Source organism: Eleutherodactylus coqui, chromosome 5 (assembly GCF_035609145.1).
Source record: "Eleutherodactylus coqui strain aEleCoq1 chromosome 5, aEleCoq1.hap1, whole genome shotgun sequence".
In the NCBI taxonomy this organism is placed as follows: domain Eukaryota; kingdom Metazoa; phylum Chordata; class Amphibia; order Anura; family Eleutherodactylidae; genus Eleutherodactylus; species Eleutherodactylus coqui.
Window position 1 is genome coordinate 234,725,424 of NC_089841.1, and position 16,549 is coordinate 234,741,972.

General features: G+C 42.6%; 1 protein-coding gene across 3 annotated transcripts in view; it reads right to left on the reverse strand.

Moving 5' to 3' along the window:
* The window catches only part of ADAMTSL1 (ADAMTS like 1), a 669,103-nt gene that overhangs the window by 180,252 nt on the left and 472,302 nt on the right, over positions 1–16,549 (reverse strand). For all 3 annotated transcript variants that reach the window (XM_066604352.1, XM_066604351.1, XM_066604354.1), the window contains 2 exons: positions 12,026–12,071; positions 4,977–5,213 (listed from right to left, as the gene is read on the reverse strand). In XM_066604352.1, coding sequence (XP_066460449.1) covers positions 4,977–5,213; positions 12,026–12,071 — 283 coding nt within the window. The remainder of the gene's footprint in view (positions 1–4,976; positions 5,214–12,025; positions 12,072–16,549) is intronic.

Here is a 16,549-nt window from a genome sequence, read left to right on the forward strand (position 1 = left end):
AATAACAACTTGGGGGCTCATTTCCATATTAAACAGTGGTGAAGAACTGCAGGGAATCTCATTTCACAGGAGTCAATGCCCAGATAATCTCAGAACTGGAGGGATGCTGACAGCCATACAAAATCTACAAACGCTGTTTGCCTAAAAACACTGCAGACTCAATTACACTCCTTTTCTCTTTTTAATAAACGGACTTTATTGTGTTAATGTTATCCTCTGACTAGTCAGCAGGGTCTATGCTCAGATATACTGAACTCCAGCTAATCCATCACAAGGGGCAGAATGCTGCAATGTGTTTTGAAAATATGACATCTTATCTCTGCTGTGTTGGAAGAAGAGGAAAACTTTTTGCATTCTACTGCCTAAATAGCGGCACTCTACCGGGTGGTCTGAAGGTAGGGAGCAACCTGAATCAATGGAAAACGGTGATTGGGAATACTATCCTGTGTGTGGTATGTTGGTAAGAGGAAGCAAACAAATCTGAGAGGAGTGGTGTCCAACACGGCTGCCATTTTGAAAGCCACTATCTTGGAACCAAGTCGATATTTCCAAATGGGAAGGGATGCATGTGATATATGTATCTTAAAGAAAATTTGATGAGGAATCCAAATACGTAAAAGTTATATTAAATTTTCTTCTTCGTTACAGACACAGATATGGCTGCGAGATTAACATGTAAGGAGAGGACAGAGATTGTACTGATCTCGCCATCTTCCTTCGCTGTAGAGATATGCTTTACAGCAGCCTTGTGGGCTATTCATACAATGGACAGGAGCAGATCCATTGACGTCCCAGTGGATAGTCTTCTAGGTAGGTTCTTTGACTTGTACAGCAATCATTGTGTAGGGAGGGAGTGGATGAACTGTGATCATTACCTATTGGGAATAGTGGGTCTTGTGTGATCTATGTAAAGGTGTTACCTGGCATTGTAATCCTGCCTGAGATGATGAGATGACTGCTGAAAAGTTTTCTCTACAGAACAGACAGTATTAGGCTCCGTGATCAGTGTGAAAAATGCAGGATATTAGGAATTGTTAAACCTCTTAGTACCCCAGGAACTACACGTACGTCCTGGATGTGCAATGTTTTATGGAGTGGCATCGGGAGCCGTGCCCGCTCCATACTGTCTTTGTCAGTCAACACTCGGTCGCAACAGCCGTGAGCAACGTTCAAGGCAGGTCCGGCTGTTAACCCTTTAAATGCCACTGGCAATTCCCCCAATTAGTGTTTGTGGGTCCCAAATGTCCCCTTACGATTAGATTGTGAGGTGGTGTTTGCTTGACATGGATGGCAGCCCAGGGCCGTCTGATAGACCCCAGGGCTACCATGCATTCCTACCTATTAAGACAGGCCTGTTATTTGAAATTGCTGTATCCAAAAAATCTGATTTATAAAGAAAACCCCCAAAAATATTGTTTATCCCACACGGTGAATGTCATCAAAAAAAGAATACATATAATGCCAGAATTGTGATTTTTGATCACCCTGGCTCCAAAAAAACTTTAATAAAAAGTGATCAAAAGTCATATGTACTCCAAAATGGTACCAATAAAAACCCCATGTCAGCCCACAGAAAAAAATCAGCCTTCACAAGACCCCTTACATTGACAGAAAAGTAAAAACATTATGGCGGTTGACAATTTTTTTTCTAAAGAGGTTTTATTTTTTAAATACATTACAACCAAAAAAAAGAACCTAGATGAATTTGCCTTTATCATAATCGTACCGACCCACAGGATAAAGTTATCATTTCATTTTCACAGCAGTGTGTACGCTGTAAAAACAAATCCTAACACCACCCCCCAAAGATGGCAACATTTTTAAAAGTTTTTCAGTACATTGTAAGGTACATTAAATACTACTATTGCAAAATGGGGGAAAAAGGGCATGTTCTTTAGGGGTTAAAACATTGTGACCAAAAATACAATAAACATATATGCTTAACATATAAACTTGAGTTATACAACAGGTCATTTTCTGATGACACATTCCCTTTACGATATTTCTATCTAGCATTACTACAAAGCAGCTCCACAATGCAGATAGACAAACATGATTCAAGCTGCAGTCCATAACGATAAAGAAGCTCTGATTGATTGCAGAAGCTGCCATCTGATTGCTTCCCCATATTAGTGTATCCCGCTGACAGGCAACTGAATGCAGATAGTCTAAAAATACTTTTACGGTTAGAAAATAATTTGCACATTTAATCAACATCTAAAAAAGAAGCTAAAAAAAACAAAGCAATAGGCACAAAGTTTCAAAAGTTACACTAATGTGAACACCACGGTCCTGGGCACTCACAAACGTACATGGCGCCAGGCAACTAAAAGGGCAGCATTCCTAGAGCCAACTTTGTCAATCAGTAAGTACTTGGAATTCTAGTATGAATTCGCTTTGTGTCTTACTAAAGATCTCAAAGTGCTTTTTTGTCAGTTTGACTACATAATTACACAATATGCGGGAGCTCCATGGGTTACAGTCTATATCAAAACTTCCCAATATGCGCAGTGTTTAACCAAACAACATTAATTTTTGTGACGGTAGTTCATTGGCAAATATTACTGCAATGTAGATAATGTTTATCAAGACATACTCATCGTACGCAGATGAAAATAGACAAATGGTACCTTAAAGGAGCATACAGGAATAGCTGAAGGAAATGTATATGCATCCTACTTTTCCTTTTGGGGGAGACTCTGGCTTTGGTTTATAATTAGAGATGAGCGAGCATCGCTCGTCTCGAGTAACTGCCTTCTCGTCCGAACGTGCTCGGGGGATCGGCGCTCCCCTCCGCTCTCCCCTGCCGCCCCCCGAGCACGCTCGGATAAGGAGGCAGTTACTCGAGAAGAGCGATGCTCACTTGAGTGACTGACCTTACCGAGCATGCTCGCTCATCTCTATTTATAATCCCAGTCATGTTACGAGACCTGTTAAAAGGTCGGACATTGACTTGCAAGAATGCTACCTTCTAATAAATATAGAATATATATATACTCTACCAATCACCCACCTACACACTTGGAGCACAAACTTTTTGGAATCTGTCTCTTCCTAAATTGCGGCTGAGGGATCGGTGCACCCTGGACTCTCCCCATGCACTTTCCCAGTCCATGTGGAGCTGTACAGGGATTTAGAAGCAGAGTGGGCAAGTGCCATACTATTTTGAAGGTGACCATGGACCAGCGATGTGACAGCCTGTCCGTGATGTGCAGTCCACACCAGGTAAGTCCCAACTTTTCATAATACCATTGTTTTAATGCATTAACATGTCTTAAACTCGTTTGTGTACTTTCTATTAAGTAGGGCTGCAGAGGCATCTTACCAATCTCTCATTTGCATACTAAATTTCCCAGAGGAGCATACTTGACCTTATAAGTCTCTTCACACCTACTAGTTGCTCCAGACAAGGAGAAACTTTTCCTTTCTGTCCTACTTAGTAAATTACTTATTCTGAAGTGGCAAAGAAAGGCTTGGTACAAGTAATTCAACTGGAAAACAATCCAAAAGGCACCATCGTAGAGATGAAGCTAAAGCTGCCCATACAAACTAAAATAATTTTTGCACATGCAGACAAAATCTATTACAAATCTATTGTATACAGAGGCCTTCTGACTGACCCCTAGTGGCAGCTATCAAGGGAAACAAGGCTTTTTTTAACATGTCCTATTGCTTGTTGTGCTCGTAGATAAGTGTTTGACAGTGGCTTATCTCCCTGTCTTGTCCCTCAAGCCTTCATCTTCTTCGGATTGAAAATCGACCGCAATGGAGAATCAGGACCCGAAATAAAATGAAAAATCGCAATAGGTTGCAATGGAATGTTAAGTATGGATAAGACCTGAATACAACAAAGACATAGGCATTGCAACGAAATTCTGGATGGTCAACGCAATCATCTTCCTAATCACAATTTATGGCTGTGAAAGTTGGACACTCAAGAGAACGGATCGGCAGAAAATCGATACCTTTGAACTTTAGTCCTGGAGGAAACTCCTACGAATTCCTTGGACTGTTAATATCATGAACAAAACAGTTCTACACGGCACCAAACCAAAGTTTTCATTGCATGGCAAAATTACGAAACAGAGACTCTTCTACTTCGGCCACCTAATGCGAGCTAATTCATTAGAAAGATCAATCTTACTTGGATTGGTCAAAGTAGACCTGGCCGCCCAAAGAATGTGCTGGTTTGTTATCATCAAAGCCGATACCAACATGTAAATGATCGAACTGAAAAAAGCCATACAAAACAGAACCTCGTGGAGATCGCTGATCAATAAAGTGTCCGAGAGTCACCCCAACTAAACAGATCAAGTTAAACACATATCTCTTGTCCCTACTGAGTGAAGTGACCACACCTAAAGTACTCTCTGCTACCAGTTCTTGAATGACCAATGAGCTTAGATCATGGCTCCATTAGAAAAAGAGGAGCATGCGGGAAGACCATGTATAACTTTCATACCCAACATGTGTTTTCAAAGTTACACGTTGATTAGTTACTACTATAAAACATGCCTGCAACCAAGGGCATAACTATAGAGGATGCAGGGGATGCGGTTGCACCCGGGCCCACGAGCCTTGGGGGGCCCATTAGGCTTTTCTTTTCCATATAGGGAGCCCAGTACTATGAGTAAAGCATTATAGTTGGGGGCCCTGTTACAGGTTTTGCATTGAGGCCCAGAAGCATCAAGTTACGCCTCTGCCTGCAACAATAGGTAATAACAAGGTTGCACTTTTGAAACAACTGCATAGAGATTTGTCTTCTTTATCATGCAAGCATTCGAATGCTGTTTTAAGCCAAAACTAAAGGCGGCACCAAAAGAGAGTAAAAATATAGACAAGAATACGTTTCGCCATTTTTTGAACCGTTCCTGGTTTTGGCTAGGAAGAAAGCATAACAAATTGCATCAAAACTGTAAAGTGTGAACAGCGTGACCATACAATGTTATTCAATAGAATGGTTCAAATGTACTCACCTGGCATAAACCACTTATGCACATATCCAAGGACTCTGTGTAGCAGCGAGTACCATCCAGAACTTTAGGGGCAAGTTCCACAATTAGAGAAGTCCCTTTTGCTTGGCATTTTAATGAACATGGGTTCTCAGGGTCATTATGGACTGGAAGCCACTCTCTATACTGTCCTTGGTATTTGACATCATTATGAGCAGAACACTGTTGTGCCCGGAAATCTCCTGATTCTGCTGGACATTCCTGTTGGACAGGAAAAAGTAAGAATGACATGGAATTTAATATTAGTTATGGCTACACATATCAAATCATGTTCACAAAGTAAAAAAATATGATACAGGTTACATTTGTCATCCTTTGTAAAACTAGAACACAAGAAAAAGAAGGAAAAGTGACACAAAATACTTGAAGGCGCACCCAATACATACATTTATTCATAGACGTAAAGAACTTACCCCTGATGAAGCTACCTTGTATAGTAATACACATGGGGTTTGGATCATTTTTCTACATCCTTATCCCTCTACTCTTTTTTAATCCGGCTCCCTGGCAGTATTTTCCTTCTTCGTAGTCAAATGTGGTAACATATATTGGATGTCACATTATTGGCTAATTAGAGTCATTTTCCGGTTACTTTTGATGGATTATTGATGAGTCCGTAAGGAATTTTTCCCCTTAAATTGGGAAAATTTGGTTTCTACCTCATTGGTTTTTTTGTGCCTTCCTCTGGATCAACATTGGAGGTTAATAGGCTGAAGTGGATGGACATATGTCTTTTCCGCCTTACATACTATGTTACTATGAATTATTTGAAGCACTTTATGTTATTTGCCCCTACTGTAGGTAAAAATGCACTTTATGATATTTTTATACCAATTCTATTATAGTTACGGTAATTAATTTCCTATTCATATGCACTTTTTGATGAAACTTTTAAAACTATTAATTTATGTATTGCCACGGAGCCTATTTGAGGGTTATATGAATTATATATGTCAGCGGATTGTCTGTAGTCTGAACTGTCCTTTATTATATGTTCTATGTGTTTTTTTGTCCATGTGTCTTAAAGGGGTTGTCCCGCGCCGAAACGTTGTTTTTTTTGCATAGGCCCCCCGTTCAGCGCAGGACAAACCCAAGGGATGTGGTGAAATTTAAAAAAAAAAAATTTTACTTACCCGAATCCCCTCTCTGCAACTTCTTCCTTCTTTTCCTCCAAGATGGCCGCCGGGATCTTCACCCACGATGCACCGCGGGTCTTCTCCCATGGTGCACCGTGGGCTCTGTGCGGTCCATTGCCAATTCCAGCCTCCTGATTGGCTGGAATCGGCACACGTGACGGGGCGGAGCCACGCGATGCCGCGTAGAAGGGGGCGGAGCCAGAACGCCGCTCGTGCCCAGACCGACCAGAAGGGAGAAGACCCTTCTGCGCAAGCGCGTCTAATCGGGCGATTAGACGCTGAAATTAGACGGCACCATGGAGACGGGGACGCCAGCGCAGGGAAGGTAAGTGTATAACTTCTGTATGACACATATTTCATGCACGATGTATATTAAAAAAGTGCATGTATATGGCCATACAGAAGTGTTTAACTTAACTTGTCATTGCGGGACAACCCCTTTAAAGTGGTTGAACCTGCGTTTTGTTTCTTTATGTCCATGAATACATTTACATATTGGTTGTTCATACAAGCATTTTGTGTCACTTTTTCTTATGTTCTGGTTAATATCTACACAACTGTTGCAGCCCATAAGTGATTTGTATTGGTGTGCACCATTCCTTTTCTTCTTTGCCATTTGTAAAACCAAGCTTAATAGTAAACTGCATCATTCATTTATGTGACAACATGATGCCGAATGAGGTTCCAATATCTTATACACAGATGAGAGGAACAGTAAAAATCCTAAATAAAGATATACGGACGACGAATCGATTGGTTGGTTGGTGGGTAAAATAGAAACAAGGTCTCAGACACTAGTCACTGGTTGATATGAGAAATTGCAATTTCCTGCCCACGAGCGATAATCGATTGCGATTTTCCGCTCACGGGGGAGAAATCGCAGCATGCTACGCACGTCTGGCTTCCATTGAAGTCAATGGAAGCCTTCTGTCCCTAGTAATGGCGCGACGTCCTCTCCAGCCGCCACATTTGCAGTAGAGGAGGCCGAGTCATCGCCATTGCAGCAGCGCAGCGTCTTCTGTACTGCGCTCCGGCTGGCACATTTGCTGTGGGAATCTTGCATTCAGGGTCTGACCCACTCGTGTGCAGGCGGCCTAATGCTGGTTTCCCATGTACGTTCCGTCACAGATCCTGCTCAATCTACCGGACCAAAAAGAGCTGCATGCAGCGCTTTTTCTTATGTATAAAAGCGGAATGGATTGGTGAAAAGCAGGCAGACCCCATTATAGTTGATAGGGTCTGTCCAGCACTGTTGGTTCCCAATAGAGCAAGAAACCGGAATCCCCTACGCAAGTGTGAAACCACCCTTAGGGGTGGGGATTCAACTTCCCTACACTGTTCTGTAAGCAGGAAATGGGAATCCCCACAGCTGAATGGGTCCAACTCTGGACGGAACCGAACAGTGCTGGATGGACCTCATTGACTTTAGTGGGGTCCATCCGTCTATGTGTCCTGCACGGATTCAAGAGAGGTTTATGTTTTGCAATGTAGAGAATACTAGTAAAGATAAGGATGCATCTAAGTAATAGAATCTTTTTGTTTTTCTAACCTCATCAGAATCACATCCGTCCTGGAAAAACAGGCCATTACAAAAGCTGCAGACATAATAGACACAATATGAAATAGATGAGGTTTGGGAAACAGATCACAGAGAAGAGCACGGCGGAGTATTCTAAAATACAGTTATTACTGCTCTAGTCTTAGGACAACCTTGTCCAAGCCTCTTCCCTATAGAATATACAGAGTATCACAGATGAGTTCACATTTATACAACTGTTATGCTCTGCTGTGATGGACTCCGTGTCAGTCCCTGAAGGAGAGCAGATTTATTCTTCTCCATCTGGATTACTGGCTCCATCATATTGCAGTGATCAGAAGCACTGCCCAAATAGTCTGATTTATTTGATATACATGGGTGGGAAATACAAGCTTTGTTACAGACATCTGCAGTCTACAAGTTTCACGTTAGGTATTTTATCCTTCGAGATCGGGGAAAATTCATTATGTTTTAAATGGCTTTCTTAAAACTTAATTGCACCTATGGGTGCGCCATAGTCATGCTCAAATATGGAATGCGGTTCTGCTGAACATGATCATATGGCCTTCATATTCAGCTATGAAAACTATCTAAAAATGGGACATTTATAGAGCTGAACTCTTATTGGTTGCCTTGATAGTTTTAATATGAATCCTACAGAAGTTCAAAAACAGTCAACTTGTCACAGTCAATTATGGTAGGGTGATTAGAAATGCCAATGGAGCTTAGAGCTTGCCCTGGCATCTAAAGCCTAGGCTCGTGCAGTTGAAAAATATCCAAGGACCTGACTTTCTAATAATGTCGCTATCTGTTGCTTAGAATGCTGTTGAATGCTTTGAATTAGTACCTATACGAATACTGTCCTGTGATGTGACTGAGGCATGGGCGACATGCAGAACTGGTAAATGCAGACCAACACCGAGCGAGTTTTAGCTGCATTTTAAGAAGGGGTGTTGATAAAGGCCCATTTAAACACAACGATTATCGCTCAAAATCTGCTCAAAAGCCATCTTTTGAGCGATCACTGGTAAACAGCATTTTTGTTACAAAGAATGTGTTCTTAACGAAGTCATGGGTGCTGAATTCGAAAATGAAATCAGTTTTTTCCTAGCGAGCTCAGTTTTCTTGTGACATGCTACCCTTTTTATGGAAATCCTTGAAAACGCTGCATTTTGGTATTCTGCTGTAGCCTAATTTAGCAGTTGTAATTCTTGAAAAACAATTCAAATATACAAGGAATTACAATACAAAACCCTTAGTTTAGAAAGCCACCACCAGGAAATAAGTTGGGTTTGGCCACATTGCCCATAAGTCATGCTCGAACATGTACAAACATGCTCTGCTGCGTCAGTTGCCACCTGGATCTCAGCATTGAGACTTCAGTCAACAATTGCCGTTGCGAGAGAAGTTCCCAAGGATCAGTGAAGCAAAAATTAAGAAAGGAATATTTGTAGGACCGCAAATTAGGGAAGTAATTGCTGACGAAAATTTCCTTGATATGTTGAACGATGTTGAAAAAAGGCATGGCTGTCTTTCACAAGTGTCTGCAAGAACTTTTTAGGCAGCAATATGGCAGAGAACTAAAAAAGTCCTGCAGTTTACCCTAGTCTAAGTAGATTTGGATTTTTATGTATGATCCTAAATCAAAAGTGCAGTCAAAATAATGGAGAAACAGTGATTCACTGAATCCAAAGAAATTCAGAGTGCAGAAGTGATGGCGTCTGTCTTTTAGGATAAAGATGGAATACTGCTTATAGGCTACCTTCCAAAGGGGTCAACTATCATGGCTTTGTATTACACAACAGTTCTGGATTAATGAAAGGAGACATTGAAGTCTAGAAAGTTGACCCAAGTATTGTGTTTTTGCACAACAAAGCCTTGTCCCATTCAGTGGCCGTCACCTAGAGCAAACTGGCTTACCTGGGCTTTGAGGTACTGGATCATTTTCCTTATTGGCCTGATCTGCAACCCTCAGACTCATTTTGATCATTTTTTTCAAATTTGAAGAAACATCTCAAGAGAACCAAATTTGCCTCCATTTCTGATGCGATTACAGTGACTACTATCTGGTTTGCTGTCCAACCAAAGGAATTATTTATTGATGGGTTGAAGAAGATGCAACAGCACACTCACAAGTGCATTGATTTCCAAGGGGACTGTAGAATAACTGTGAGATCTCCTTGTCCTATTTCAATTTCTTTGTGGTCAAGGCTACGGATTTATCAGCATCCCCTCTTATTAGCCCATCCTTGGCTAAGTATTAGCAAGTATAGCCCATCATATTTCATAACAATCTGGAACTCTTTATGACCTGAGATTAAACCTTTTTGCTCTTCCATGGAACCAGGAAAGTTCTTCCTTAGAACTTCCTGTGTGACTTCTAGCACTGTACAGACTAGAGATTCGAATGTTGTAGATGTTTTTACCAGCAGTCATTAGCTCATGTTAATTGTTTCATTTCTTGTGTATCTGCAAATGTTTGGCCCTGAATGACAACTGGGAGTGCCAAGAGAGCTTATTATTACTGCAATGACAGAACTATTGTTGCACTTTAGCACAGTTATTACCTAATATAATGATCAGTTTCCAGAGTCAATGCGTGAACAGCTTAAAACTAACTCCACATTTATCCTCCCATTACTTACTGCTTAGACATGCCCAATGACAGCACTTGTGTTGGCTACATTATACTCAGAATTATTGTTACTAGGTTTCCCTTGCAGATCTATCCTGTTATAAAATATACAAGATCCAATTAATTTTGCTAAATAATCAAATAGCTGTTGTTTTTGTGAATTGCAAAAAAAAGCAGCTTTTACTGAGATCCTGTCTCTTCTCCACAACAAGGGAATATAAGGCCAGATTGAAGAGGTCACAACATTTCCTGGCAACTTCTATGCCATTACAATGGAGGGGGCAGTGCCAGCACTGGGTGTGGGTACTTGGATTCTGAGCCCCAGCATGCACCTCCACACTGCTCTTTTCAGCAACTCCCAGGTGGTGGTCCAGCTCTGACCACCTACCCAGGCAACCCTAGCCACCATCCACAGTAAGAAGCTCAGTGCCAAAGAGGTGCAAGGGGAGAAACCCCAGCATAGTGCATAGAGCTCCATAGTCATGTTAGGGAATACTTACATTTAGAGCTCATTCAGGCGGACATATGTAGTTTTGGTCCGTGAAATAATCAGCATCTTCACGGAAATCCCAACAAAAATAACACAGAGAATAGAACCCAATGCTTTCAATGGGTTCATGCATTCCCACTTCATTTTTTTGCCCCCGTTATTTTCGCGGGCACAAAAAAATAGGACTTGCTCTATTTTATGTGTGTTTGCGCACCAAAGAGCCCCATAGATGTCTATGGGGGGTTTACAACCATGCACATCTCCCCAAGCAGGTATGCACTCAATGCAGTGCATACCCGCGATCACGGGCACAGGAGTGAGCGTATTGCATAACAGGCTCGTCTGTCGAAGCCTTTCATGTGTAAATATACAGTGAATATGCATGGATCACTGCAGACTTATACAATCCCTTTGACTTTAATTAGCAATTTATTTGAGACTCGTTATGGGGAAGCCATAATGAATGTCCAGTTGCTTTAGAAGGCTTGTGAGCTTGTGGTATTTTGCCAGGGAACAAATGAGGGCCTGAAAGAATTTTAGAAGGTCTAATAAAGTAGATCTCAGCAAGACTGGAGCTACATACACTTGGTAGGAAATTAATTTGACATATGGTTTATATCAAAGTCCACAATAATACCTAAGGTAAAATATTCCGCTTGACTACTAGTCATACTGGCCTTCGCCTTTCACAGTTGCAGTTGGTGGGTTAGGCACAATTGACCATTGAAGACCACCACCCTCCAACAGACACTTGTGACAAGTGAACAGAATGCTAAAGATAGGTAACTGTTTAACTTTCATAACTTATATTTAGAGATGAGCGTGCATACTCGCTAAGGACAATTGCTCGAGCAAGCATTTTATCTTGCTGTATCTCCCTACTTGGAAGAAAAGGTTCGGCTGCCGGCGCGGGTGACAGGTGAGTTGCGGCGGTGAGCAGTGGGGAGCGGGCGGGAGAGAGGGAGAGAGAGATCTCCCCTCCGTTCCTCCCCGCTCTCGCCTGCCGCTCCTTGCCCGCCACCGGCAGCCGAATCTTTTCTTCCGAGCGGGCAGGTACTCGATAAGGGCAATGCTCTATCGAGTAATTGCCCTTAGCGAGTATGCTCACTCATCTCTACTTAGAACCATTCAATGAGATTTATTAAATGCAACAATGGGTGGAAATCAAAGCACAATTTTAGAATGAAAGTATATGGAAGACAGAAAACCACTTACCACGTTGCTGCACGTCCTGTATCGTATGTTCCGTCCTTCACAGCTTCTGTAAGAAATATTTCAAATGAGTGAGCATGTCCATTCTAACAAAATGTTGACACATTCCACAAAAAAGTGCGACTTGGTCCTCACCCAACTAACTTCCTCATTCAGTTGAAAGAAGATTAAACAGCAGATATACCATTTAAAGAGGACCTTTAATTCTCCCCATATGTAGCAAAAAAAGCCGCGGATTGGATGGCTTCCATTGACTTCAATGGACGCCGTCTGTGCAGGATCCACAGTGAAATAGAGCATGCTGCGATTTTTTTTCTGGACCAAAAGGTCTGCAAATCAAAACCACATGCTTTACTTCACTTGCGGACGCCCATGTATCCCTATGGGCGGCTCTATTTGCGGATCTTTCGCGTGGGTCAAATACACAAATCAAATCTACCTGTGGCCTTATCCACAGTTTGAGTCTAAAATCAGTGGAAACCGTCTTTAAATGATAAGGAACTCATTCAGTATTTCTCTGAGGAGTTCTTGCCAAGATCTCAATATAGCTTTATAACAAAAAATACACTTGCCAAGCTTATCCAAAAAGTTAATATATATTTCAATCTAAAGTTAAATTGATAGACCGTGTTATTCATATTACAGGGTTGGGAAAGGCATCATCTCTCCTTAAGGAGAACATCTAGAAGGTGAGTTAGGAGACTCATAAGGCCATCCATGCTCCTCTGGGAAATATATGCAAATAAGGGAGATGAATGGTCTTTTAAGTCTTCTTTGTCACCTTCTAGGTGTCTCTTCACGCACCTTCTTGGTGCTCTTTTTAAGGAGAGATCGTACCCTTCCCGAGCCACGTCATAGGCCTCTCACTAGCCAAGCCAGAAACCTACTGCACTCTGATGAGAAGCAAAGACCCTAAACCAGCTGTCAGTGTATAGATTCTGGCTTTTAGTTTTCAATTCCCAGTCACTGTTATAAAGACATGTATAAAGAGTCATGCTGCCTTCCAATAGGTGGCGCTTCAGAGGTATTGTTCCATTTTCCTTATTTGCATATTCCTATTACATGGGATGGGATATTCCATAAGGACAATTATGCTGTCATTTGTATCCCTGTGTTATGCTCCTTCCCTCCAGACTAGACATAACACAGTGCATCAGTTTTCTCTGGAGTGTTTCTTTAAATGAAAATAGAGCCATGTTAAATCATTACGAAAACTGAATTAAGGCCTCCCAGTTGCTGCCAGTGTAGTGAAATTAATTTGATGCACATAAACCATGTCAAATTTGTACAAAATTGTAAAAAAAAAAAAAACAACTCAAAACAATGTAAAAGTTAAAAAAAGTGGTGCTGCACTTTATGGAGCATTGTTTAGTCTGTGAATATTGTTCAGGAGAAAGACTAAAATCCTGCCGGTCACATTACCGCCCGAGACTATAAACAGGAGGAGACGTCCAAGTTTAAATTATAGTTCGGAATTATTTGTCAAGATTCTCTGTCAAATGATTGTAGGTTAAAGTTTGGGGTTCTTGAGTCAGGTTATAGTCTAGACTGTGCAATAATGTTAACCAGTTCCTGTTGAGTCTCATTACCACCGTGTCAGAATGGAAAAGACATATTTAATATAAGTCATAGGAAAACTATGAAAATACTTCAACGGTATTAGAAATGAGTTTTAATAGAGTTTAAAATGCATTGAAATCCAGAATATAGCTACCTGGGTCCAAACACACTGTATGAGGAACATTGTTAAGGAGCATCACTTATCGTGCTTTAAAGTTATCATTCATGTTGCTTTTTAATATAATTTAATGAGAGTATTCAGGCAAATTATGTATCTTTTTGGTGGAAACAAGTAAATCTAAAGGGTTTGCCTATCTTTGAATAAGTCTATCAAAAGTGAGGCCATAGAGTGTTTGTGAGACGTCATCTTTCTTGGCTTGAAAATTGACCAATCTATGCCAGAGATAAAATGTAGGATAGCACTGGGGTGAAGCGCGATGCTAAACATGGAGAAAATCTGGAAAAGTAGGGATATTGGCATCGCAACTCAATGCAGGATAGCGCAAACCATCGTTTTCCCCATAGCCATATATGGATGTGAAAGGTGGACTGCGAAAAAAGCTGATAGGAGGATTGATGCGTTTGAGCTGTGATGCTGGCGAAAGCTGCTGTTTATGACCTGGATGGTGAGAGTAACAAACAGAGAAGTCTTGAAGCGTATAAGACCTGATATATCACTGGAGGACAAGATGACCGGGCTCAGGCTCACGGAGGACAAGATGACCGGGCTCAGGCTCACGGAGGACATGACGACTGGGCTCAGGCTCACGGAGGACAAGATGGCCGGGCTAAGGCTCACGGAGGACAAGATGGCCGGGCTAAGGCTCACGGAGGACAAGATGGCCGGGCTGAGGCTCACGGAGGACAGGATGACCGGGCTCAGGCTCACGGAGGACAAGATGACCGGGCTCAGGCTCACGGAGGACAAGATGACCGGGCTCAGGCTCACGGAGGACATGACGACCGGGCTCAGGCTCGCAGAGGACAAGATGGCCGGGCTAAGGCTCACAGAGGACAAGATGGCCGGGCTCAGGCTCACGGAGGACAGGATGACCGGGCTCAGGCTCACGGAGGACAGGATGACCGGGCTCAGGCTCACGGAGGACAGGATGACCGGGCTCAGGCTCACGGAGGACAGGATGACCGGGCTCAGGCTCACGGAGGACAGGATGACCGGGCTCAGGCTCACGGAGGACAGGATGACCGGGCTCAGGCTCACGGAGGACAGGATGACCGGGCTCAGGCTCACGGAGGACAGGATGACCGGGCTCAGGCCCACGGAGGACAGGATGACCGGGCTCAGGCCCACGGAGGACAGGATGACCGGGCTCAGGCTCGCGGAGGACAAGATGGCCGGGCTGAGGCTCACGGAGGAAAAAATGGCCGAGCTCAGGCTCACAAAGGACAAAATGGCTGAGCTCAGGCTCACGAAGGACAAAATGGCCGAGCTCAGGCTCACGAAGGACAAAATGGCCGAGCTCAAGTTCACGGAGGACAAGATGGCCAAGCTTAGGCTCACAGAGGACAAGATGACCAGGCTCAGGCTTACGGAGGACAAGATGACCAGGCTTAGGCTCATGGAGGACAAGATGACCAGACTCAGGCTCACAGATTTTGGCCATGTAATGCGAGCCGAGTTGCTACAAAAATCTATAATGCTTGGACAGATCAGTGGCAAAAAAAGACCCGGCCGCCAAAGGACATGATGGCCGATACTGTCAGAGCTGGCATGGATATCACAAAACTGAAAGAAGCAGTTCAAAACTGAAAAACATGGAAAGAGCACACCTTTAGGATCGCCGAGGGTCGTGAACGATTAAACGGCTAACATCAACAACAAGTCTATGAGGTAGAGCTTGTGGATGTGAGAAAGCATAAACAATCATGTTCACTGTTGGTCAGCAATGAATGTCAGGCTCTTTTGCTAGTTACAGTAGATAGCAGTAATTGTAAAGTAGTCAATTATGTATTCTAACAGGGGGGGATGCAGTAAATAAGAAAAGTAATAAACGGGCAACTACTTGGCAACAATAGATAGCACAAACACAGACGTAGGAATATTTGTGGCTCTTTTGAACTAAACAAGTAGTTCGTTTACGCTCATGCGACCTGTTTAGACAAATCATCGTTAGAAATCTTGAGCATCTTGTTCACTTCCCGTTCAGTGTTTCACATTCCTATGTGGGTCAGAAACGCTATTTTTTCTCCATAGGGAGAGCACCTAGACAGTGAGTGAGGAGACTCAAAAGGCCATTCATGCTCCTCTGGGTAATATACAAATAAGGGAGATGGAATAATACCTCCACAGCGCCACCTATTGAAAGACTGGGAATTAAAAGCAAAGCCAGACTCCATGTACAGACATCTGTCTGTATATGGAGTCTGGCTTTGCTTTTAATTCCCAGTCAATGTTACAAGACTTTTGACAGGTTCATGCGCTAAAATTCTCCGTAGTGGCGAGCGTAATTGCACATGCACCCATCTGAAGAAGCCATTAAAGTCAGGCCAGGATAGAATACAAGGTCATAGACAATGGGAGCACAAGAGCTGCTAATAGCAGAAACCTTCTATAAGGGGTCCTTCACACTGGAGAGAAAATTGCATGATTTTCTTGCAATGCAAGAGTGACTGAAAACGCATGACTATGAAACCAATGACTTTCAATGGTTTCATTCTCATTTGTGATGTTTTCACTCCAGCAATGCTGCATGAAAAAAAATCGCAACATGTCCTTTCTTTTTTTGATATTGCCAATTGTTTTCAAGGGGCTGGCACTCCTGCTGCCGGCCCTATTGTAAAAAATTGGAGAACACTGTGACAGCTGCGCCAGGGGATCTCTTCAGCCCCGCGGGAAATCCCTTCAACCCCTGCGGGGGGTGAAGGAGAGAGATTCGCCGTGGGGATAAAGGGATTCCTTCTCAGTGGTGCAAGGCTGTTTTCACATGATTGCGAGGGCGATATCAGGCC